This window comes from Egretta garzetta, unplaced genomic scaffold, assembly GCF_000687185.1.
Source record: "Egretta garzetta isolate BGI_Z169 unplaced genomic scaffold, ASM68718v1 scaffold492, whole genome shotgun sequence".
Classification (NCBI taxonomy): domain Eukaryota; kingdom Metazoa; phylum Chordata; class Aves; order Pelecaniformes; family Ardeidae; genus Egretta; species Egretta garzetta.
Window position 1 is genome coordinate 575,874 of NW_009258784.1, and position 24,877 is coordinate 600,750.

General features: G+C 38.1%; 1 protein-coding gene across 1 annotated transcript in view; it reads left to right on the forward strand.

Annotated features, from left to right (window-relative positions):
- Positions 1-6,870, forward strand: part of CNTN5 (contactin 5) — a 339,272-nt gene extending 332,402 nt beyond the window's left edge. Inside the window, exons 21-24 of the mRNA XM_035889184.1 lie at positions 2,761-2,947; positions 3,403-3,515; positions 4,935-5,103; positions 6,767-6,870. Coding sequence (XP_035745077.1) covers positions 2,761-2,947; positions 3,403-3,515; positions 4,935-5,103; positions 6,767-6,870 — 573 coding nt within the window. The remainder of the gene's footprint in view (positions 1-2,760; positions 2,948-3,402; positions 3,516-4,934; positions 5,104-6,766) is intronic.
- The last annotated feature ends 18,007 nt before the right edge of the window (positions 6,871-24,877 follow it).

A 24,877-nucleotide genomic window follows, 5' to 3' on the forward strand; every position in this document is an offset into this window, starting at 1 on the left:
GGGTCTCACCAGGGCAGAGTAGAGGGGGAGGATAACCTCCCTCGACCTGCTGGCCACACTCCTCTTAATGCACCCCAGGGTACCATTGGCCTTCTTGGCAACAAGGGCACACTGCTGGCTCATGGTCAGCTTGTCATCCACCAGGACTCCCAGGTCCCTCTCAGCAGAGCTGCTTTCCAGCAGGTCAGCCCCCAGCCTGTACTGGTACTTGGGGTTCAACCTCCCCGGGTGCAGCACTTGGCACTTGCCCTTGTTGAATTTCATCATGTTCCTCTCTGCCCAACTCTCCAGCCTGTCCAGGTCACGTTGAATGGCAGGGCAGCCTTCTGGCGTGTCAGCCACTCCTCCCAGTTTTGTGTCATTAGCGAACTTGCTGATGGTACGCTCTGTCCCCTTGTCCAGGTCATTGATGAACAAGTTGAGAAACTGAAATAGAAACAGTGACAAATTGCATTTCATGCTTTTTCTGCTTAATACCACATATTAATTCCTGCAATGATACCTCTTTGCCAAGGGAGAACACGTTTGTGACGTGGTGCAGCAGAACTAGGAGGGAACATGCCATAGTTCTTTTTGCAGACTTAACATGTGCAAGATATAATTAGTATCCAAATGAATAATATAAGCAGTGGTGGAGAGCATTTCCAAACACACAAAAAGTATTAAAAACACTCGGTTATGCTCCTACCTTTCCTCCACACTCACCAGGTTTTAGTATCTACATGGTCCTAACACCAATATTTGGAAAATCAGGTTTTCACAACTTTATACTAAAAAAAAAGCTTCAGTGCAAAAGCTGGGGGCTATCTACTGTCTTGTACATTGCATTCACATGAGACGTTATGTGCCCTGTGAATAAACTACCACAATGAAACCTACTGAGCAACTTATAATTTTGCTCCTGGCTTTCTAGAACCAGCATTTCACTACTTCAGTTGCATTTCCACCCCTGTTACTGTCCACCAATGTAACCTGGGGCAAGTCACTTTCCTTTCCTGACCATTTCCCTGTTGGATCCTCCACAGACTTCACTAACTGGATGGAGTCTCCAGGACATGTGCTGCCTCTCACTACCTCTTCATACAGTGGCTCTCATCACTGTAGTGTAAAGTTTGTAAAGATGCATTGCAAGTAAAATAGAAAGGAATCTGACCTCCCAAGAGATAATAAGCCTTGGAGGTTGGATCCTAGTGTGTGAATAAGTGGTTCTTGATTCTCTTTTCTTTCCATGCAGGCACACAAAAAAAGATATTTACATGAATTTTACAATTGAAAGGTTCAACTTTGAGTTGGCACAAACTGATATACCCTTGATCGAAGTTAACAGAACCACTTTACTCAAGCAAAGATACAACTTCAGTTGTATATTTTTGCAGCCAGGTCTTTCTGCATTTTTTTTTTTTTAAATGGAAGTCCTAGAGCAATTATAAAAGGTCAGCATTGTACTCATTGGCCTTATTTTCCTATGAACCCCCTAGTTTTTTGGTTCGCTATTTTCTGCGATACATGCTCAAGAATGCTGTATTGTCCATGACCTTTTTCTCAGAGGAAAAGTTATCCAGATATAATATGAATAACTTATTATGAAATAGCCAACTTCACAGAAAAGGTCAAAATGTGGAATAAATGCAAGTAGGTCTCAGCATGAATAACGGTAAGCTGAATATAGGTCTTTGAATGGTACGTTAGTGACATCTCCTGTTAGGGAAAATGGGGCCCCATGAGAATTACCTTACTTGTATAGGTCACCTAGATACATTAAAAAGAGGCAGTACTGCTTTTTTCCAGTTATGCCCTGCAAATACTTGGTCCCTGAAGAAAGAGACTAGTTAAACTCCTAGCTCAGTTCTATAACCTCTTTGAGATTATGATTAACTCAATGCAGACACCAGAAATATGGACTAAGAACTACCAAAGACCATTTAAGGCATTTATGTCTGAAAAGGAAGGGCAGAAACATACTATCAAAATTGCATTTACCAGAAACCTGTTTATATCCAAGAACTAATATTGAATCCACTTCCTTCTTTTTCTTCAGATAAGATTTTTCAGATGAATGAAAGATTTCCTTCGGTGTTCTGTCATTTCCTGTTCATTACACTGATAAGAAAACTCGTGGCTCTGAGTTGCACAGGGCAAGGAAAGGAATATTGCTCATAACGCATCCCGACTGATGTGGTCAGAGCTTTCCAGGGTGAAGGTAGACATTCTGGGGACCTACCAGAGGATGAGTTCTCCTTGAGTTCTCTGAAATACTTCTGACTTCCTGCCAATGTTCATCCTCTGCTCTTCTGTCCTGTAGTTACATCTTCTTAGAGTCATAGAATCACTTTGGTTGGAAAAGACCTTTAAGATCATCGAGTCCAACCTTTAACCTAACCCTGCCATCCCACCACTAAACCATGTCCCTAAGCACCTCATCTATCCTTCTTTTAAATACCTCCAGGGATCAGGACTCAACCACCTCTCTGGGCAGCCCATTCCAGAGCCTGACAACCCTTTCAGTTCTTGTGCCAGTACACAGCAATTCAACATGCTTCAGGTAATACCGTGATATTCTGAGTCTCACCATTTTGGAGAAGTGAGTATAGCTTGGCTCTGAAGTTAGGCTGCAAATCCCACATGTTTGAAAAGTCTTGATGGTCAGACAAAAGGCAGAAATGGCAAAAAGACCCTCCACAGGATAACAAGGATGAGCATCTGGAAGCATGAGCTTCCCAGATACCTATATTAATCCTTCATTTGGTTACTTCTTGTCAGGTTGGTTACTGGAAGGATATGGAGCAGGAAGAAGCAGCAGAAAAGGTCAAAACTGAGGGAAATGAGTCATCCATCCTCCTGACAGGATTAGAAGGAAACACATTATATCACCTAACGGTGAGGGCATACAACGCTGCAGGGTATGGACCACCTAGCGCTGCTGTGCGTGCAGCAACCAAGAAGTCCCGTAAGTGATCTCAGTACCTTTGCTCAAAGGGAGAAGTCAGGGCGCAACCTCTGCCCTCTTGGGTTTTCCTTTAATAAGGGTGTATAATAATCAGGAATCATGTATCATTTTGATTCATGGCTTTGCTTTGATATTTATACATGAATTCATATGACTTTACATTCATAACAAAGGTTATCTTCCTAGCAAACAAGGCATTTTTGACAAAGAAGTGACAGAAAAGAATTAAAGTTCAACATCTCTGTGGAGTTTATGGGGTGGGCTGAGTAAATACACCACAATCTATTAAATTACAATTCTTGTGCAAAAAGCACCTTTTAAAATTCTGGCTAGATTTGGGAGCCTGCTGACACAACCAGTTGTAAAGTAACAAAAGATTGAAATACGTTTATTTTGATTTTAAGGAAACTACCGAGAAACTATATTTATGTATATGTTGTTATTTTTCTCCTCAGCTCCAAGCCAAGCACCAAGCAATATTATGTGGATACAGGACGGCTCTCATGTGTCTCTTGGGTGGGAGCCAGTCAGACCTCTAGCTAATGAATCTGATGTAATGGGATACAAGGTCAGTGCTTCCCCTTCCTTGCTCACCTTTCTCTCTTCCAGATGACTACTCCTCTGCCCTGTTAGCTTTTTTCCCTTTCTTGTCTTTTTGTGTAAGTAAAGTATGCTATACAGACTGTCTGCAATCAGTTTTCACCAAGAAAAGTAATAAATAAAATTGAAAAGAGCAAAATGTTGCAACATTTTGTGTGTTGTGATTTTCAACTACTGATTATAAAGTGAGTAAGCTCTATCTGAGGAGATCAGTTCATCACATCTGACTCAGAAATGCCTATTAATAAGACCAGCCTGCAATGAAATTCCTACTAACACTTCAATTTAACTATGTTTTCAGTAGGATTTAGAGAAATGCAGAAGAATGAGGCATCTTGAAAAGACATGAAAATTAATATTTTTACGGAGCAGAAACAAATACTTCGGTTTGGTTTGTGATCATGTTGGTGGTGTTCAACAATCAGTGATGATAACATCTGGCATTTAAAGTTTTGAAGTTTTAAAGAGTAAAATCTCTTAACTTTTAAGATTAACTCTTAAATAGAAAGTCATAAAAAGCAGTGGAATTCACTGCAATCTTCTAAATCAAAACAGAATTATTTCAATGTTTTTAAAGAGTTGTGGTTGTTGGGGTTCTTTTAAGCACATACATACATATATAATCGTTTCTGTAGACTGCAACGTGATATTCCCTCTGATACATCAGGAAATATCACCAAGGAAGTGTAAAATATTTGAAATAAACCAGAAGCTGCTCTAACCTTTATCAGAAGAGCTGAGATTCTGAGAAAGTTCAGTTGACTACTTTGCTTTTTTTACACCTCTCTGACATTTTCAATTTTTTCTGGGAACAGAAACTTACTCAGAAGTACCAAAAAGACAACTATGTACTCACTTGCTTTCCTCCCATGTGCCGTAAGCTTGTACTGAGTTTCACAGGAGATGCAGGGACAGATCTGAGCTATTCTCAGTTGATTTAGCCAGCTCAGGTAAACACACTGAGGACAATATTCAGGGCATTTTCTCTACACTTGAAGTTGGGTTCTTGAGGCAAAAATGTGAATATCTACATGAATTTTGGGATAAGAATTTGAATCAAATGGAACCTAAAAGACATTTAGAAAAAAGTTTGGATAAAAAATTGTGTAACACTTAATGCTGGAGTGGGCAAATGCTATATCTTCTGTCTGGATTGTAATCAATGTCCTTTCACATTCATTAATTGTTAATATATTTTGCTATTAATGTTTTGAAGTCATTGGGGGGAGGGGAGAGTAAAAGCAGATGACTGTTCAGATGTAATGTCAAGAAATCCTTAACGAAAGCATGAAAGAGTTAACATTTCAGTGACTGCATTATCTACACAAAATGTCTGATATATAACTTGAATGACCACTATGACCACTATCTACTTTATTGACCATAGGTATTATTTAGGCAAGAAGGCCAGAGCAACAGTCAAGTTATAGAAACACAGAAAACCTCTGCGGTCGTACTTCTTCCTGATGTTGGTGTCTACATCATTGAGGTCTGTGCAGTCAGTGAAGGAGGGGATGGGACTACGAGTCCCCAGATCAGAGTTCCATCTTTTTCAGGTAAGGTTACACTTATATTGAATAGCGGTGATTATAGCAGTGCTCATTAGCTCTATTATTCTCTATCTGAAAAAATGTTCTCACAATTCTCTGTTAGATACAATTGTTAATCAGATTCTTCAGTTCTATGATGAAGCAGAGGTATCTAGTGCCAATTGAGATGCTCAAGAGCATCTGAGGCATCCTTGTGGGCTGATGAACAAAACAGAGGATTTACAGGAAACCTCTCCCTTTCTAGGACAACATCTGGAAACTTAACTGAGCTCTAGATGGCTACACATGCACTAGGTGTCTTAAATAGCACTATAGTCAGCTGATACGTAATCCATAGAGACTGAGAGTGGACCCTAGACAGAAATTCAGCTGATCTTCTGAATGTAAATATTCAGACTAAGGCACATAAGGACATCTGAGATGTCTTTGGGTATCCCAAACATTTGCTCAGAGCTGGCAGATATGATGCAGGACTTAGAGGATACACACATCATTCTGGACCACCAGCCAGAGTTGTATGATCTAACACTGCTAAAATGGCATGCATTTAAGTAGCTGAACCCTGGGTATGTGCCTGCTTTAGAATAAGATGAATTTCTCTGCAGGTTCCATTGACTCCCTTGAGTAGATATTACTTTATTAAATTCTTAATGCAATACAGTATTAATGTATTATCATAAAGTAAATTATGACATCTAGCTTCTGTTTCCTCACTTACTATAATATGTTGAAAGAATTTAAAGTATCAATATTAGACAGGTAAGAAAGGGATGGAAGGCTTAGTGGCAAGAACAACTAGAAAATAACATTGTCTTTTGCCTAAACACAGTGAGGCATCTTAATTCTAACTTTCTGCTAACACTTTAAAACTCTACCAACCATTGCTTTTTAGTCCTTAGGGAGTACTATCAAAAGGTGTGAGCCTGAAACTTCAGTCTAGACCTAAAATTTCATCTCTAATCTTGTCACTACAAGTGATTATCATCAGAATGCAGAAGACACCAAACCATGCTCCATGGAATATTTGTTTCATGTATCTTTTGAACCATATCACTAGACCACAAAATCTTTCATTCTCTCTAACCTGATTTTTTTTATTAGACTATACACAACAGATCAGTTCCACTTAGGACAACTGTGGTCCAAAGAAGCCCAGTCTGGTTCCCATCCCATCCTGCAATCTGTTGCCACTGCCAGCCCATAGCATAGTTCTCTTTAGCATGGCTTTTTAAGGGCTCTGCTGTGATCTAAAAACATCACTGGGCTACTGGGAAAAAAACTTTTTCCTCTGGACAAACATCAAGATCAAGGGCTAGTTTTCATTCCTTGTTTTGGGGAGAACATTAGTGACTGTGACCCAGGGCATGTTCTAGAGCCTAATTCTTTTCGAGTATTAAGGCATAAAATCATATTTCCTATCCATTTGCAAACTGAATATGAGGATACAGCATGTGAGTTTCTGTAGATATCATCATAAAATTCGCAGTTTCCTCATGTCTGTGTAGGGACCCTATTTTGCAATTGCAGTTCTCACAAGGTAATCTGTTGCCTACAAGTTAGACTTTTGCTGAGCATAATAGAATACACGTTTGGGGCCAAATCTAGTACCTAAATGTACTGAGAACTGTTTGCACCATTTGTTCCTTAATTGCTTTGCTCTTCTTTTCAGGAGGGAAAGTAACAAGTGCTCAATCCACCTTACATATGTTGTCCACTTCCTCATCCTCTGTAACGTTGCTTTTGGCACTGATGGTTCCTTCAACCTCATGGTGAAGACTGCAGACTTCGTCGTTGTTATTTGTTTGCTTTAGCTTGATGACACCAAGGAATGGAGAAACTGGAAACCCAAGCTAATGCTTAAAGACCCTTAGATATGCCTGTGTTGCACTTAGAGGAGAGTTGGAGACACGATCAATAATACATCAGGTTTTTTTCTCTTCATTTTTTGTAAAAGTCCTCTAAGGAGGGGACAGTTCTTGGCCCAAAAATATGCAGATTGTATGTAATAAACTTTTGTAAGGAAATGTAATTTCTGTCAAATGTACTTTACTTTTTTAATATGTTTGATTTTGGTGACCCCAGTCATGTATCATTAGGTGTTTAAACAGTGGTGTCTAGTACAGTACATCTATTTGGTTTGGAAAAAAAAATCTTTTTTAAATATAGAGCAAAGTTTGATACAGCTTTGTCCAATACTTTTCTTGCATTCCCTATGGCTGGTTATTCCAACAGACAAGAGAAAAAAATATAGTTTAGAGGCACAGCCCACTGCAAAAGTACAGAGGATTTGTTCTGAAAAATGTATGAATATGTATTTAATCAGCAAAAAGAATTGTCAATATAATACCAGACAGCACACTCAGAAAGTGGCGAAATGGAGCCGAAAATAAGCTATTTTATTGCAAGGTAAAAGGAAAAGGATTAAACACAAATTTAAAAGGAAACAAGGTTGTTTTTCATCAAATACCACATGATTTAATGTCAAATGAGTGAAATATTTATTTTCAATATCAAACAAAAAATCAGTTCCTCATGCATATGACAATGAAAATTCCACTGGCCATTTAAATGTGATCTACATCAGGCTGCTAATTGGACAAATACAGCAATGCCAGGAGATAAACCTACTTTTTGCAACCACTTCTCAGTTGTAATTTTTTTTTCCTCTGTAACATTCTGTGCTTTATATATTTGGTAATGAAGTTGACGTATATATGGAAGTATATTATGGAGAGAATATTAACATTTTTTGGAATGTAATCATTCACATACATACAGACTGCAGTAGGATATATTTTGGAGAATGCTGTGTCTGAAAAAAAGTACTTGGATAAGTGCTACTGAGAATCATGCCAGTTATTTAGCTAATTCTATAGCTCATGAGAGATTATTCTTGTAGGGACTGTATGCTATCAGTTTTATTTCCCACTTTTTGCTGTAGCAAACATTCATTCAAACATTCAATAGATAATTTGGACAGTTTTTCTACATTGGAAGGCCTTTGTGCGTATTGGCACCTGAATCAAAATGATCCCCAGTGTATATGGTGTGCGTGTTTGTACAATTATGGTGTGCATGGTGTTATGAGGAAGGGTGTTTTACTACCATGTGTCTAGGGATCACGCCTATGATGAACATTCCCTTGACTGGGAAAAATCAAATCAAAATAGTTTAACAGGCAAGTTCTAATAGAATAGTTCTTCTAGCTGCCCATCCCTCTAAAAGTTTTGATGTAAATCTATTTTGGTTGATGGGTGCTGGGTCTAAAGTGTTGTTATTTTGCCAGCTCACTAGCAAAATATTTGGCATTTAGCTAGTACACTCTAACTGTACCCTTTCTTAGAAGCTTTAAAATAATAGCCAAAAAAGCACTACACAGATCAGGTGCTCGATGGTAAAAAGCTGACTGATGACTGATTTTTTTTCTTTTGGATATTTTACCAGTAAAATTTTTCAGAGATAGATCAACTCAAATCTTTATTACCCACAAATATTTTAAATAATTTTCTAAAAAATAGGTTTTAAATTTACTTAGTCACCATGATTCTGGGAAAACCAAGGCAAGATAGCTAGCTGAGCACAGACTGTAGATACAGACAGAAGGAGACATTCTGTGTCTCTGCTTCGGGAAAAGCCTTTGAGATCAAAGAAAGGAAGGTGGAATATATCTTGTTGATAGAGCAAACTCACAGAAAATAAGTACATGGTGTTGTTTGTAAAACAGCAGCATTGCTACTGTGCAGAGAACTTGCATTAGCAAATCATCGTTTTTCAAAAGGTTAAAATAAACAAGAAAAAAAGCGATGAACCAAAAAGCAAAATGGCTATTTTATAAATTAGTTAAGCATAATCTCCTCTATTTTTTATACAGTTGTTTACCAATGCAATTTATTTCAGAGTATTCAAAAAAGCTACAGTCACTTCTGGTGACGTTCTGGTCAAACAACTTTCTGAATACAATAAATGGCTATGCTTTATGAGAAGAATGAAAGCCTGATGAGAAGACAGAGCTGCATCTAGTTACATCTCATTCTCTAGTGTCAAGATACAGATAGAAATGCTGAACATACCGTCAGGTAACGTAGTGGTATTGCAGGGACAAAAAGGGGTATGTTTTATACTCGACATGAACAGAATATGTATTTTGCATCTTAAATATATTAATAAACATGTTTTAAATGTTTAAGTACCTATGTATTACCTATTTGTTACTTTGTAGAAAAAGGTGTTCCCTTATCATGACATACTATTTTTTAGTTGCAATGGAGAGCTCTTTCTTTTTTCATGTAAAAGATTGTAATAGTGCAGTCCAGCGTCATTGAGGAGACTGTATTTTTGTATAATGCCACAAAACCTGTTTGGAAAAAAATAATCAGAAAGAAACTTTGTTTTGCAGACCAAAAGAAAGATACTGTTATGGCCCATATCAAAATGTTAGATATACTGTATACTATCTGTATATATGCTATATATAATGGTATATACGATGTGGAAGACACAGTAATATAATAGTTCCTGTGTACTGTTCTTGTAACATTAGATCTTTTTAATAAATTATTCTCTTTTTATTGACTTTTATCTTATCTCCTGTCAGCTCCTGAACTTTATTCATAGAGGACAGGGTGACACAAACATTTTGGATTCCAACAGCAACAACCTTTTAATTACATGACTTTCAAGAAGAAAATGATGAATCTGCAAGAGTGAATGTGGACAGTGCAGCCATTAAAATCAAATAAGTTTTTGGCATCTTTCTAATTTCACACACACATTTGTTTCCCTGGGTAGATACTGCTTTTATAATTAAATAACTAAAAGGTGCAAGAAGACTGGAACTCTAAACGTGAAACTATACCTAACAAAAATTGCAAAATAAATCTGCAAATGAGCTTCAGAGATAAAAGCTCTCTCTGCATTTGGAAAGAAAGAATCATGAAAAGAAGTACTTTATAAGGAAGCCACCAGGGCAAATCCTCTCTATACTGAAGTATTATGTAGTTTCTGGGACCTCCCTGGCATGTATAATGTTCTTTCAGGTGTCACAGATGCCCCATGGACATGAAGGCACAAAAGCACAGCGTGGCCATTTCACGTTCGATAGAAAAGTTTAGATGCTTTGCCTTATACTCGAAATACTTTGTGTGATAAATCACAACCAAAAAGCTTTCAAAAATATACATACCCTTTGGGAGGAAAAAATATAATAATGGATGACCCAGTTATAGCAAATATTTTTCTTTTTTCATAGTTTTATTTGAGTTTTTAATAATCCCCAATCACCTCTTTATGAAATGCATATTTATAGGAGTAAATGACTTTGCAACACAGTACGAAGTCAAAAAGCCCATTTTGGAAATAAAAATTGATTGCCACAGTCACCATTTGAACTGAGGCTTCAATTACAAAATGGGTATGGCTTAAATAGCATATTATATCAGGACTTCCATTAAATTAGTTATGAATGTCACAGAAAACTGTAATGACTTGTTTTTGCTGACATGGAGAACTGTGCATATTGAAAATCCATATCCTATCAGAACTTCTACCAAACTGCCACCCACTCTTCTCCTTTTATGGCCATCATCCCAGTTCCTCTGAAGATGAAAGACATTTTCCTTCTTAATTATTTCCTATGCTTTTGAGCAAAACAAGGTCAGGGATAGGAGAAGCTGAACAGGATTTTATTACAAAAGGTTAGTGGGCTTTAGGTTATTAAAAATAGCCTCCCTCAGCGTGCCTGCACATAGGCTGCTTCCAAAAATACAGTCCCTGAATTTGCTCTAAGTCTTTTCACTCAATTCCAGTGAAGACAGACCTGAGCGCTGGCTTTGCCTTTATTGTGGTACATCTTTTTAATTCTTTAAAGAAGATAATGATAGTGTATATATATATTAAAGACTCACAAGCCTAGAAAAAAATCTATGGAAAACTGTGCACTGGCAATTCCAATATCCACATTACTTACTAGAGGGGTCAGCTGCTTAAGCAAACCGGCACAGATGTGCAGATGCGCAGCAGCTATTCTTCCTTCCTGTGCTCCTTTTCCACTGTCAGACTATTAACTAAGCACCCCAGCTTGTATAAGAAACCTACCTAGTCATCAGAAGAAAGTGACAAGGAAATCTGTGATGCATCTTGATTCATCTTTTACTATGATGAAATATGTCTGGCTAGAGAAAAATACCCTCCTTTTTGGTGTGTTGCTTTTGATTTGGGTTTGGTTGGGGTTTTTTTCACTTTTAAGCTCAAACTCATCAATTCGAAAAAAATATAGAATGAGAACATACGAGAATCTTCCTGAAAGATATAGTTATAAAGATGAATATCAAAGGCAGGTACTATACATGTTCATCGTGAGTAAAGCTATTCAGCATATTTTGATTTTTGTACAGAAAATAAGATGGGAAAATGCATCAATTTCCTTTCAGTAACAGAAAACACGTGAATAAAAAGATGCTGAAAGTACTTGGGTCAAAGCTTTTGCAAGTACAATTTTACTTGAAGCTGCATTGCTCTGATGCCTGGCTGAGCAAGCATTTCCATTTCAAAATGACACCATCTCTTATCTTCTACAAAAGGGACATTTTAAGACAGGGCAGTAAAACACAGTAGTGCTTCTGATGATATTCCTTTAAAACTTCAACATGTGGAGTGACTGGCTGACTTAGCAAAGAAGACTCAGTTGAATTGCTTAATTTTGTATAACTCAAACCCTTATTTTTAAGTAATATATACATCCAAATTATCATTGTTTTGGAGGGAGTCATTCTAGGTGATAAATTTTGTATGTATGTTTGTTCAAATTACGATATTTCACATGTGCTTTAGATGAAAAAAAAAATGAATGTCCACTCTGCTGTGACCATAAATTTATAATACATGGGTTGTCAAATGATCAGTGGAGGTAATGTGTAAGCCTGGTATTAGTTCTTTTCTAGAACTACTTTTCTAAACTAACTTTGAGAAGACTCAAAGCAAATTGTTGATGTTTGCTGGTTATACTATATTTATTTTAAGTTCTATTAGGAAAAAAGAAATAATTCTGCATACACTGAGTGTATCTCCTGCCCGTTACAGAGATGAAAAGGTAGCACTTCACCCTGCCTTACAAGTCCCTGGGCAGCCCCTTCTTCCTCCCCCTGCCCTGTCCTGCGACAAAGTGCAAAAGGGTACATGTGTGTATGGGGTGGGGTGGGGAGGAGAGACAAAAGGAGGAGGAAATCCACAGGCACAGCACCCCATGAGGATGCCCTGGAGGATGGATTTTTCCCCATCTAAGACTGATTGCACTAGACTACCCAAAAAACTAAGCTAGGTTTCCACTGTGTTGAGTTGTTATCTGTCAACACTTTCTGACTTTCTCAGACAATATAAGCTAATCCCACAGCCTTCGAATGGGAAGCAAAAGGAATTTCACCACTACAGATTTCTCATTAAAAAAGCATTTGAGTACCCAAAGTGCCCACAAAAAAATGTCAGTTTTTAATGCTCTTCACAAAAGCCTTGGCCATTAAATGCAGGAGATAAAGCTGGGTTGCTGACTGAATGTATTATTGCAGCATAAGAAACAGGCTTGCGGTGGCAAAAATTTCATCAGATTTCTAGATCATAAATGGCTTGAATATGGCAGGATCTCTGCAAGTTTTCTTTGCAGAATTGTAGAGTCTTTCCTTCTGGATCATTCTTTATTGGACCCAAACATTTCTTCAAAGTTTCTGATTTACTAAGAGCTACAACACTGAAAGTCCTTCAGCACAAGAGATTTGCAGCACCTTAAACCTTGCTGTGACAACATATGGGCAAACATACTCTGTTTGCTCAAGGCATAGCTACTCCCACATCTCCTCCTTCCAACAAGAAAGTGTTTGCCTTCATGAACTACAGTGAGGTGGTGAGGTATTTCTGTTCTTAAATGGCTGCTGAACTCTCTGACTTCTAGTCAAAGAGTACAGCTGTTAAGATACTGTAAACATCTAAAAAAGCTGAGAAAAATATGGGTGAAGAAAGCTCCAAGAGCCAGCAGGTCTTCTTGTATAGACCAGAAAACAAGTCAAACCCCAAATGAAACCATATGACTCATATAACCCTCTCCATCCAGGTGATGGGAGGTTAGGACATCTGTTCCCCTGCACCCCCACCTTAATTTGTTGAATTTCAGGAGGGTAGGATATGTAGTGCCATAAGAACTTTTCACAAGGCTCTTGGCAAGATGCTCTAGGGGAGGAATGCCAGACAGGAAAAGGGGACGACAAGTTTTCTGTCTGTTCTGTGGTTGTTGCTGCTAGTTTTACAGAGCTCAGAAGTAAGGTGAATGTCATCTGGCCACTTTATATCTCCTTTGGACACCTAAATCTCAAAATTATGACGATACTAAGCCCTTTCAGGTAATTAAATGGCAGATAATGTTGAAGCTCAAAACAGAGTAAGAAAGGAAAAAGCGAGCAAGTATGTTTCAATCCAGATAAATGTGAGGTGAAGAAAAATCTAAACCATGCTTACATCATGCTGAGCGTGGAACTGACAGGTGAAATCCAGGCAAGAGGACTTGGAATAATCTCTGAGGGAGTCAGAAACTCATAGCTTATTATATAGCAGCTTCTAGAATGCAATAAAAGTTGGGTATCGTCAGGAAGGTTATTAAGAGCAAGATAAAACCACACTTTTCTGCAAGACAAAACTTTGTTTTTATCACAGTGCTGGTACTGTATGCACTTGAGGTCTCCACAGCTGAAAAGGGACATAACAGAGATAGCAAAGAGAAAGACAACTAAAAGGATCAAGGGTAACATCTAGAACATCTGCTGCCTGGGGAGAGGCTAAAAGGACTAGGAGTCCACACTTTGGAGACAAGTGGGCAATGGATAAGAAGCTATCACACCCCAGCTTTGTCTCCCGTTGCTCTCTCCTGTGCAATGAGCTAAGCACTGAAAAAGTCTGTGAAAGACTGACTCCCAAACCTCCTCTTCTTCCTCTTCAGAAACTGCAGAATCTAAGTGCTCTAAATTCAAAGTTAAAGATCCTACTTTATCTGTCCAATGAATATTGAGCTATTCACTCAGAAAACTCCAATATTGAAAAGATGCTATTTCAGAATTCTCCCTATTCCCAGAGACAGAGCAATCAAGCCTACACCCTGACACATGATACAAGTCAGGAAGAAAAGATGTTTGAGATCTGTGAAACCCTCAGCTGGATCTTTAAATCATTTGTGGTAGACAGAACAAAAAATATGCCTGACTGTTTTAAAAAGGGACACTCACAAATATGCATGGGAAACATGAACATATACAGGATAATGAAACCACCCCTCCCACTTGGGCATAAAATGTAGGAGCTGAAACGGGATCTCCACAATCAAAGTCCACCATTTCCACTACTGATTGCCTTCAAATCCTTTTTGTTATTGTTTTAATTATTACTGTTTAGGTTGTAACCTCATGTTAGTGCTTGCAGCCCATCTTTGTTACTTGCTAATAACTAATCAACTAAAGACTGTAAAAGAACGAACACAAAACTCAACTAAGGACCTTCCTATCCCTGCACCATCTCTTAAGCTAGACACAGAGCCTGTGAGAGTTTCAGGTAAGACAGCAGAGCAAAAGCAAAGATCTCTTCTTACTCTTTTATGAGTAACAACACAACATTTACTGCCAGACCATCATCACCAATGGGGGAAAAAAAAAGGCAGCATTTTTACTTTCTCTTTTATGCTGAATACAGTAAGTAGAATGATTTTGGTATAATGCAGTGTGCTGGTTTTGGCTGGGATAGAATTAATTTTCTTCCTAGTAGCTGGTATGGGGCTAAGTTTTGGATTTGTTATCAAAACAGCGTTGATAACACCAGGATGTTTTCGTTACTGCTCAGTAGTGCTGATTACAGAGTCAAGGCCTTTGCTGCTCCTCACCCCACCCCACCAGCAAGGAGGCTGGGGGGGCACAGCCAGGACAGCTGACCCCAACTGACCAAAGGGATATCCCACACCATATGACGTCATGCTCAGTGTATAAACTGGGGGAAGAAGGACCAAGGGAGGGGAATGTTCAGAGTGATGGGGTTTGTCTTCCCAAGTAACCAAACGCGTGATGGAGCCCTGCTTTCCTGGAGATGGCTGAACACCTGCCTGGCAATGGGAAGCAGGGAATTAATTCCTTGCTTTACTTTGCTTGCGTGCACAGCTTTGCTTTGCCTGTTAAACCGTCTTTATCTCAACCCATGAGTTTTCTCACTTTTACCCTTCTGATTCTCTCCCCCATCCCACCAGGGGAGAGTGAGCGAGCAGCTGCGTGGGGCTGAGTTTCTGGCTGGGGTTAAACCATGACATGTAGAAACGATGCCTGATTGATGTAGGTTATAATTTTAAAACTTAGTTTACACACTTACTCACTAATTAACTTGAACAGCAGTTTATAAGACTAGTTTTGACTCTGCCCGTTTAATGAACAAAATCCAATCAACCACTCTGTTAGTGTAAATGGAAAATACATGTCTGCAAGAATGATAAATAACTGATTGCCATAGTGATTAGCATAACTTGCCTCCTGGGAAGCTATTTGGCATTCAGCTCTCACTAGCAATTTTTAAGGATTGATAAAAGTCTTGGTGCACTTTGCATTGGACTTGCAGCTTATTTAAATAGGAAGACATCTTTCTAGATCTGATGACTGATGTTTTCATTTTAAAAATTTTACATTTCTGTTTATAAGAAAATGAATCATATTTTTCAAACTGTTGCGGATGTTTTCACATAAAATGTATGTTTAGCTCATTCCATTAAAAAAACCACCAATTTTTTTTTTAGTGGTCCCAGATGTTCCAAGCATTATAGCTGAGCTAAACTGGCCTCAGTAAAGCTCTTGCTGACTCACAGTTAAGCAACATAGTGACCTTGGAGGCTGCATGCTCTATTCTGGAAGTTTTTAGAGCCATTGCACATTTCAACTAACTGGACTGTACAGACATCCAGAAATTAAATACATCAGATGATCCCCTGCATCAAAAAAATGGATGATATTTTGAATACACTTGAGGTAATTTGAAATGCTACTAACAGTGCACAGAATATCTACATTTGAAAAATGGACAATTCAGCTACTCTTTTTAGTTCCTTAGCTTCAGTTCCAATTAGGACTGCCCTTTAGCATATTGGTGCATATTCTTAACATATTAGCTTGTTCAATATCAGACAAAAATCCCCTTCAGATACAAAATAAATCTGGGAGGCTTTGCAGGAGGCTGCCATACCTGTCACAGAATTGACTGAACTGTGGACAAAGCTCCTCCTGGACTGCAGGATATTGGGTCACCATCTCAGACTGGGTCAATAGAGCCGCATCTAGTGTTCTTTCCATCTTGCATCTGTATGGGTTCAAATAGAATTGCAAATAAATTCTATCTGAAATATGAAAATCTTGAATCAACTGTTTAGGAGAAACAGCAACTCATATATTCAACTTACCGTATAAATTTAAAGGAGGCACAGCTTCCAAGAGGGAGGGTAATAACCTCTCAAGCTAGCACAGACACAGAAAAGCTAAAAAAAAAATGGTGTTTGAACTGTTCCCTGAGCTCCTAAGGACAGACGCTGAGCTATCATTCCCAGGAAGCACCCTATATAAATAAAAATACTGCATTCAGTGTTTTCGAAAACTGGACTATCTCCACAGCAGTACCTAAATATAAATGCAAGTCATCAATTCAAGGAACCCAGATAGGAAACTGGGATCTCACTGATCACAGATATGGTGGAAACAAGAGTGAGAAATGAATGCAGGAAAGTATAATAAAAGAAACTTTAAAAACCCCACTCTCCCAAAGCCCATAATTTTAAATCTCAAAAACTGTATACTAGCTGAAAAAAAAAGTTCCAGCAAAGAAGGAATTAAGTTAAATTTCCTATCTATCTGGTGAATTTGAAATGTTTCTTTGCCATTCTTCCATTATTAAATATTAATGGAAGACACATAGGATTCCTACAGGATCCTACCTTCGAGTTCTCCTGCCCTTGCTACCCGTTCATCTCACTCTAAACTGTTGTTCATAAGAAGGAGATGCCAATAAAAGGCTCCCTCTGTCCATGGCCTCTTCCATGCCTGAAGCGTGAAGACCTCTGCACCCACCAGTAATTTTGAAGTGACTGAAGACAAAACCCTGACCTTCATTCTGACCCTCAACAACAGTACTAACCTGAGCAACTTCTGAGGAGCAGCTGTATACATTTTAGCTGTGTAGCTCCTAGATAGCCTTGCATGACCTGCTTTGGGAATAAAAATGCCCACCCCACCCTAAAGCACCCTGTAGAGGTGGGCTTCAAAGGCTTGCGAATACTGAGCCTTTTTTGAAGGGTTCCATTTTCATAATTGAGAATAAATGGCTTAGAAGTTTTTCCTTGCATCACAACCCTGGAAAATAGCTTCAGACGTGTTGCTTAAACAGCAGCTTCCGTGACTGTCCACTGAATATCTCAGAATGGTCCATGTGCAACCGAAACATATTCGTGTTTACATTATGCAGACATGCAAAAGAGAGATGTGTTATACTACTCCTCCCTTAGCCAACATTTATAAAATTGTCCAAACCAGTGAAAAGCCACCACTGAATAAAAGAAATGTCCATATATGCACAAAGGCACTCATTGCAATTGTCATGTTAGTATATTTCAAAGAGCAGAAACTACAAAAAATTAGGGCCAGGTTTAAGTTTAAAATTGATTCAACAATTTTACTCATTTACCCAAATGATACTTTTTTGATTTGAATGCTTGTAAAGAACTTAGCAGAAGCAGAGGTGGAAAAGAGTTAATTGTGGAATGCAAGAAATGCAGAAGCCGAGTGGGCAGTAACTGCAAGGCCAAGAAGAGGAGGAGCAAGAGGGCATCACCTTGACCACACAGTGACTGGCAGGACTGGAATGTGGCTTTGCTATAAAACTTAAGGCTCAAAATTAAACTGCGTCACTTGGAGCATCCATACTGTGTATGCTGTGTTTCCTTGACCCGCAGATGGCAGGGTGTCTGTGTGATCCTTCGGGTAACCTTAAAGTTGATACAAAAACCAACAGTTAATTATACCTGGAGAGTGAAAGAATCCACCATCGAGACGGTTACCTTACAGGGAAAAGTCAGTGTGCTAAGGACAAAGCCATGATAAAAACTGCATACCAGAACATTCACTCTGACAATGAAATCAATAGTCATTGATGTGGCTTTCCCATACTAGTAAACATTTGAAATTATATTAAAAAAATAAATAAACTGTATTGCAACATCACATAAAGCTGACAGTCTGATGTCCATACAGATATGTATAAAACCCAACAGAGCATAAAAGCAAAACTTAGAATAAAAATTCTTTATGTCCAAAGTTCAAAGAAATACAATTTTCTGCTGCAAAAATAAAGAAGACCACTTCTTTTCAGGCTTTCCAAAAGTTATCTATACAGTTTTCTGAATAATTAGGCATGTTTCAGGTCAAACAAATGTTCCAAAGTTAAGTTTCAGAACAGAGTCTAAAATACTTGTGGTCTCTTTTGTCCTTAGCTTGTATGAACCTGTAGCTTTTATAGCACTTATCGATGGAAACATTAAGCTGAAATTATTTCATTGCTCCAATACTCAGTAATAATGTTGGTATGTCTCACACCTTCAGACTGATGCTTCTCCCTGGTGCTCAAGTTCAAACTGGGCACATATGCCATTGTATTTTTCAGTTAAGATCTGGACATATTCTAGCTAAAAGGGCTTTTCCACTCATGTTTGTAGTGTCTGTATTTCAGCCCGAGGGCTCCCCCATATATTACAGAAGGAAAGAAGTAAGAGTTTAAAATTTGTTTTTCTGTGGTGTAGAGGTTGTATGTACAATTTGCATTCATTGTTAAGCACACATGCAGGTGTGTGCACGTCTCCGATGTACCTGAATAAATGTCAGTTGACATTGTCATTAGGGTTTCTTATTTCTCCTTGAATTCCTTTAAAACAGCATTGCTTAATGCATGATATTACAGTGCCTAATTAAGCAAGAAGTGACTAGGATAGATGGTGACCTTTTCCAAGTGATTTCCATACATAACATGCTGCATGAAATGTGAAACACTGGCTCCTGAATGAAACCCATCAAAAAGAAAGACTGTTCTTTTTTATACTACCATTCTAGAGTGCTGTATAAATGACTAGGATCTTTAAGGCAAAATCATAGTGTATGACATTTCATTTTCATAACATTTTCATCCCATAAAAGTATGTTTTTAATGGTATAATCCTTGTCAAATATTAATGATTTTGCTGAATGTGACAAAATTTATAAGGCAATATACTCAGCATTATTTATAAGGATACCTATTATAAGTGCATGTATAGAGAGACAATTCTACTGGAAAAGGAAAATATTCAAAAAGGTATGTAAAATAAGCAGTGATTTGTGTATCACTGCGTTTTGTTATTAACTTGAAAAATAGTTCTACTTCAAAGGAAATGTCAGTGAGTTCTGTAAAGTTTTCAAGAAAGGCCCAATTCTAAGTAACAATGAACCCATTTTAGGCAGAGATGATTTTTCACACAGAAGAGAATTTTAAATTATATGTCTTATACTCAGAGCATCTTTCACACTGACCTTGCAAAGATCCTAAGTATATGTCCTATAACTGGGTGCAAAGGCTTCTGATGCACAGGAAACAGCAAACAGGTTTCTAGCATATAAAAACAGTTTAAGAGAAAATTTTCTGGGTTTACATATCAGGGTAAACTTCATTTCCATTAAAAAAGAAAAAAAAATATTTCCTCGTCTTTCCTAATTATTCAACTTTACTGTTTTGTTTTAGTGCTGGGAGGTTTAAGAGAGGGAAGGGAGTTACCTGTGATGATGAGAAAAAAATTATTCTGCTTAAGGCAGAAGCCTGGAAATTCAATGCACAAGAATTTATTTCCTGGCCTTTTTGTACCTTTCCACCTCTCCTTTGAACATGTAGCTTTCTGTAGCATCAAATTCTGGTGGCACACGGAGAAGGTGTGGAGTGTAGAAATTATATTTACTGTATAAAGCACATGAGATTGTGAATTCATGGAAGTTTATGAGAAATTCGTGCTGGGATGTCCTTTGTTGGTATAGCTCTCTATTTCTAAATGAGTATCACAGGAAGATCTTACTTCTTCCCTTTGAGTGAAATGATCAGCTCCATGTTGAGAGAAAGTCAGATGAGCTTACCTTCAGCTGTTTCAACAATGTAAGAAGATGGAACTGTTATAGTCATATTCCCCATAAACACACACAAGGGCAGAGGATGAGGGAAGGAAATATTTCCAGGTAGTCACAGAAGAATGTAAAACCACTCCTCCAGAACTGGAGGGAAAATGGAGGGAAAAATAGCATCTTATCCCAGAAGTAGCCAAAAGTGATTATAGCATAGTCTGTGCAAAAGACAGGTATTTTACCTTGTAAGACTCTAGGATATCAGGATCACCATCTATTCTTAGGAAACCCAGAGACAATATTGACTGATTAAATAATGCTCTACTTAAAAATATACATAGTTTTCTGTGTATCACTTTTGCAAAAGAGCAAGTATTTATTTGTAATGCAGTTTGAGAGTCTTAGATTAAAAGTATAATGTACATTTATTCATTCCCACAAGTATTGCTGAGTTGTTAATATTCACCTCAGACCCTGGTGCTCATTAGATCTTAGATGCCTTGAAATGAGTCATGCCAGTCTCATGTCATTTAATTCAGATGTGCAGTCAGACATTTTTTCAATTTTTTAATTCCATAGCTTTGTGCTTATTCAAAGCTTTTATTTCATTTCTGCTGCAATTACTTTTCTTCTCAAGTTAAAAATACTTCCGTTCAATTTACCACAAAGACAAGTTTTTTCAAAAACATAACTCCTTAAAACTTACAGTTAAGTCAATTCACAGCTCAAAGTAAACTAGGTTCAATAACGATCCTATTTTAAAGTTAAATTGCATTCCAGGCACCTAAGATAATGAAATGAAAAGATGTATTATAGTCCTTAAGAAAATCATTGGCAAAATGTAGCAGGTTTAGACCAAGGCAAGGTGAGAGTAGTGACTGAGTGTTCACTTGGGTTAGCAGAGGGAGCCGTGAGAGCCAACAGCTCAGTTAAAGTTACTGTTTTTTCAGAGCATGGAAGGCAATAGGGGACTAATGAAAAGACTAACAGGTGACCTGTTCATTCAACTTAAAATCTTTATAATTTGCAAGAGAATGTTAAGATCTTTCTGTCCTTTCCCATCAAAGTTATCACTAACGTGGAAAAGAAGCTTGCTCTGTTTCAATTAGAATACAAGCAGCAGGTTGCTAAGACCTTTGTGGTAGGTGGTTTTTTTCCAAGAGGTGACCCTCATTATGTGGTAGAATAGCTTCCTGCATAATTAAACTCTGCCTTGGGAAGATGACTTCTACTCTTCTCTCTGCTGTCATGTATTTCACAGTTGTAAAATAAGTGCTTGGACATTTTTTTGTGGTTTGGCTTTGGAGTTATGGCACAGTGATATCAGGGAATATATACTTTATCATGAGACGCTTCCCCACAAAGCAGGATCCTGCCATTTGCCCTGATATGGATGGTAACTGAACTTAGAGACCTTCTGGAAATTTATTCTATTGATTTTCCCTCCCCTCAAACACACGTTCTGATTCTTCTGTTTCCACCCTTTGCTTGCCAACTTCCTCATCTTGGGGCAGTTAACAAATTCATATCATGAGGAGAACTAATTTTGCAAGGACGTTTTTCCCTTCTGATCATCTAGGCAGAACAGGCTGGCATTTGCTGAAAAAGCCCCTCTACATAAAGTGTACTATCCATAACACAGTTTTACAAGGGAATTAAGCTATTTTTGCATGACTCTCAACACTAATACCTCAGACAGGAAGAATTAAGTACTGATGTTAGGCCCTGCCAAAAATCATCAATCAATTAAATCAAGTATTTGTGATAGCAGGAACTGAAACCGATGTCCCAGATAATCTAAGCTTTTCAACTCACAGTCATACCTGCTCCCTGGCAATTAGGTCACCTCTTTCACCTAATGAATTTTTGGTACAGCCACTATAACAGAAGAGCCTGTCCTCGTAGTAAGTTATGCCTGAACAAGGATGAGGTAAAAAATGGTTGGCACTTTAGTAGGTTAATTACAAGGGGACCTCAGAGGAGATGCAATTTGTGATGTTAGATAAAACAGGCAAGAACATAAAAAGATTCAGTGGTTGGAAGCCAAAGTTAAACAAAATCAGATTATGAGCAAGATACACATTTCTAACAGCAAGATCAAACACTAGAGCAATTGCTGCCTCGTGGACTCTCCACAGGAGAGAAGAAGCTTGCTTAGAAGCCCATCTGTAAGTACTCAGGTACAGCCAGAAGTTAAGGGGTTTGTGCAGGAAATTCTGAATACAATATTATGGTGTGTTCTTCTCAGAAAGTTAAGATGAAGTGACCATGGTATTCTCAGCTATTATGACGAGCCATCATCTGTGTAAGCCAAGAAAAATTGCAAGAGCCCTACTTCCATGTGCAGAGCTCTGAGGTGAGAGAGAAGCCCAGCAGGTCTCACCAGGGACCTGCCTCACCAGCAGAAACAGCAGAGCTGTACTGCACGAGGCTGAGCTTTTGAAAATGCAGCTTCAACAATTTCAGCGTTTAAGATTGATTTATGTTCTCCTATACAATTTTACCTTGTAAACACAGTAGAAGTGTTCTAGTTTTTACAAGCAGTATGTTCTAATTACGTAGGGGAATTTCCCAGAATACTAGAGCATAAGATACGTCCAAGGTTCACTATTTAAGGGATGAAAAAAAGGTTTCTCAATAATTAGAACAGCAGGGGAATAGCAAAAAACTTATCTCAGGGCAGAAAGTAAGAGAAAAATAGCCAGGCATTTTACCCTTCAGAAAGGTTTGCTTAAGCATTCCGAGCCATTTCAGTGCTAACAGGTCTCATTTCCCTGATGTAATTAGTAAAGGAAACAACAATTACCTGCAGGTTCATTAAATAAATCAGCACTGTTACTCATTGTGAAGTTAATGATCAGTAGTGCAGATGATTGTTACGGACACAGTTAGTACAGTTGTTGGTATTCAGCAGCAACACTTTACTAAAGAGAGTATTACTCCGCTTTTAAATTTTGTCATTCAAATAGATGAATGTTTTCTGCTTTTTCGTTTAATAACTGAACATTATTCTAACTGGGAGTGAGTTTTGCAGCCTAATTAAGATAAAGCTTTTTCACAGTACAATAAATTAACTCTTATGTCTGTTTCTGTAGAACAGCTTTTGCTTGCTTTCGTGTCGTGTAACTCAGACACACCAGCAACATAATACCAGTACTTATTGTCGTGAAACTCCCAATTTAATATCACTTAAGGAAATATGGATCCATCAGAGTATTAGCTTTCTTTGCCAGGAGATAGCCTCTCACAGAGCAATTTCCATTCTAAGCTGGCTGGGAGCCTCTGTCTCATCCAGGTCCTGGCTTTGTAATATTCCACCTAGACTGCAATAAAGCAATATACATAGGCAAGAAACTCTCAAGCCTTTGGAGGACACGTCTGAACTGTTCTTAAACTTCTATACTAGAATCCCAGGTTCACTTTAATGCTTTTGGTCTGTATTTTCAAGATTATTGATCTCCTGGGTCCACTGTGTATGTGTGTATATTTATATTAAAAAAGTCATCCAACACTTCTGAGGAAAAATAGTAGCAAACAGCTGTATTTCTCAGGAGGAAAAAAAATCCTGCAACCCAAAAAACCCCTTTCTACCATAAAAGCAGAGCTCGTTGTTCATGACAGACATCCTCTGAGAATTTTCTGAAACAGGGTCTGAAATTCTACAAGAACTAGAGCACAGGTAGCCTCATCATCTCTGTTCTAACTGCACATTACTCACCTGCATTCACAAGAATAGACTCAGAGCTGCTTAGTATATACCAGCTTCTATGTCTCTGAAGTATCAGTTTACCATATTTTCCCTCTTATTCTATTCCCAGGGAATGCAACATACTGATGTATGACGACTACTGGCATTAGTTTTAGAGCACAGTGGTACTGCCCTTGTCCTTTCAGCAGTCTATCCAAGTCTATTCTTTCAGTCAGATAACCAAGAAAGATTCCCCAAGAAGTTCCGTCTGTAAGGTTTTTCAAGCGTTATATAGCTCGTACTTATTTTGTAAAAACTGTTTAATATTAAAAATTAATTAGTGGCAGTTATTGTATTGCATCATGAGGTTTTGATCATTTTTTCCTCCAGTCAGACTTTACCAGGATTTTTTGACAGAGGAATAAATGTGCCAGCCATTGCCTTGATCATATTTAAGCAGTACACAGCAACAGAAAGACTCTGTATTGCCCTTCCAGAGGCAGAAAGCCAAGCAACATCCAGCTGACCAGCAGTCTGGGAGTCAGAGAAAACCTCTCCCCTAAACTGAACTGTTTCGAAATTATTTATTTTCATTATGCAAGTGTCAAAGAACGAGCAAACACAAAGTCACATTTTACAAGGCCTTTGTGAAAACGGTAGAGTAAGATTCACCACATGTCCAAAGAGTTTGGAAATCAAATAAGAGTCCACAGCCCCAGTTACCAAGCTTCAGAAGATGGAGCTATTTTCTTTTGGATCTGGCCTCCAAATAATGTAAATACAGCTTTCCTGTAAATTAATAGAAAGTGAGGGAAGAGAATGAAGCTAGCGTATAAGTGTAATATAATCAGTTATCTCTAAAGTGAATGGCTTCAGGTATAAGGAGCTGTTTAAAAAAACAAACATAAAT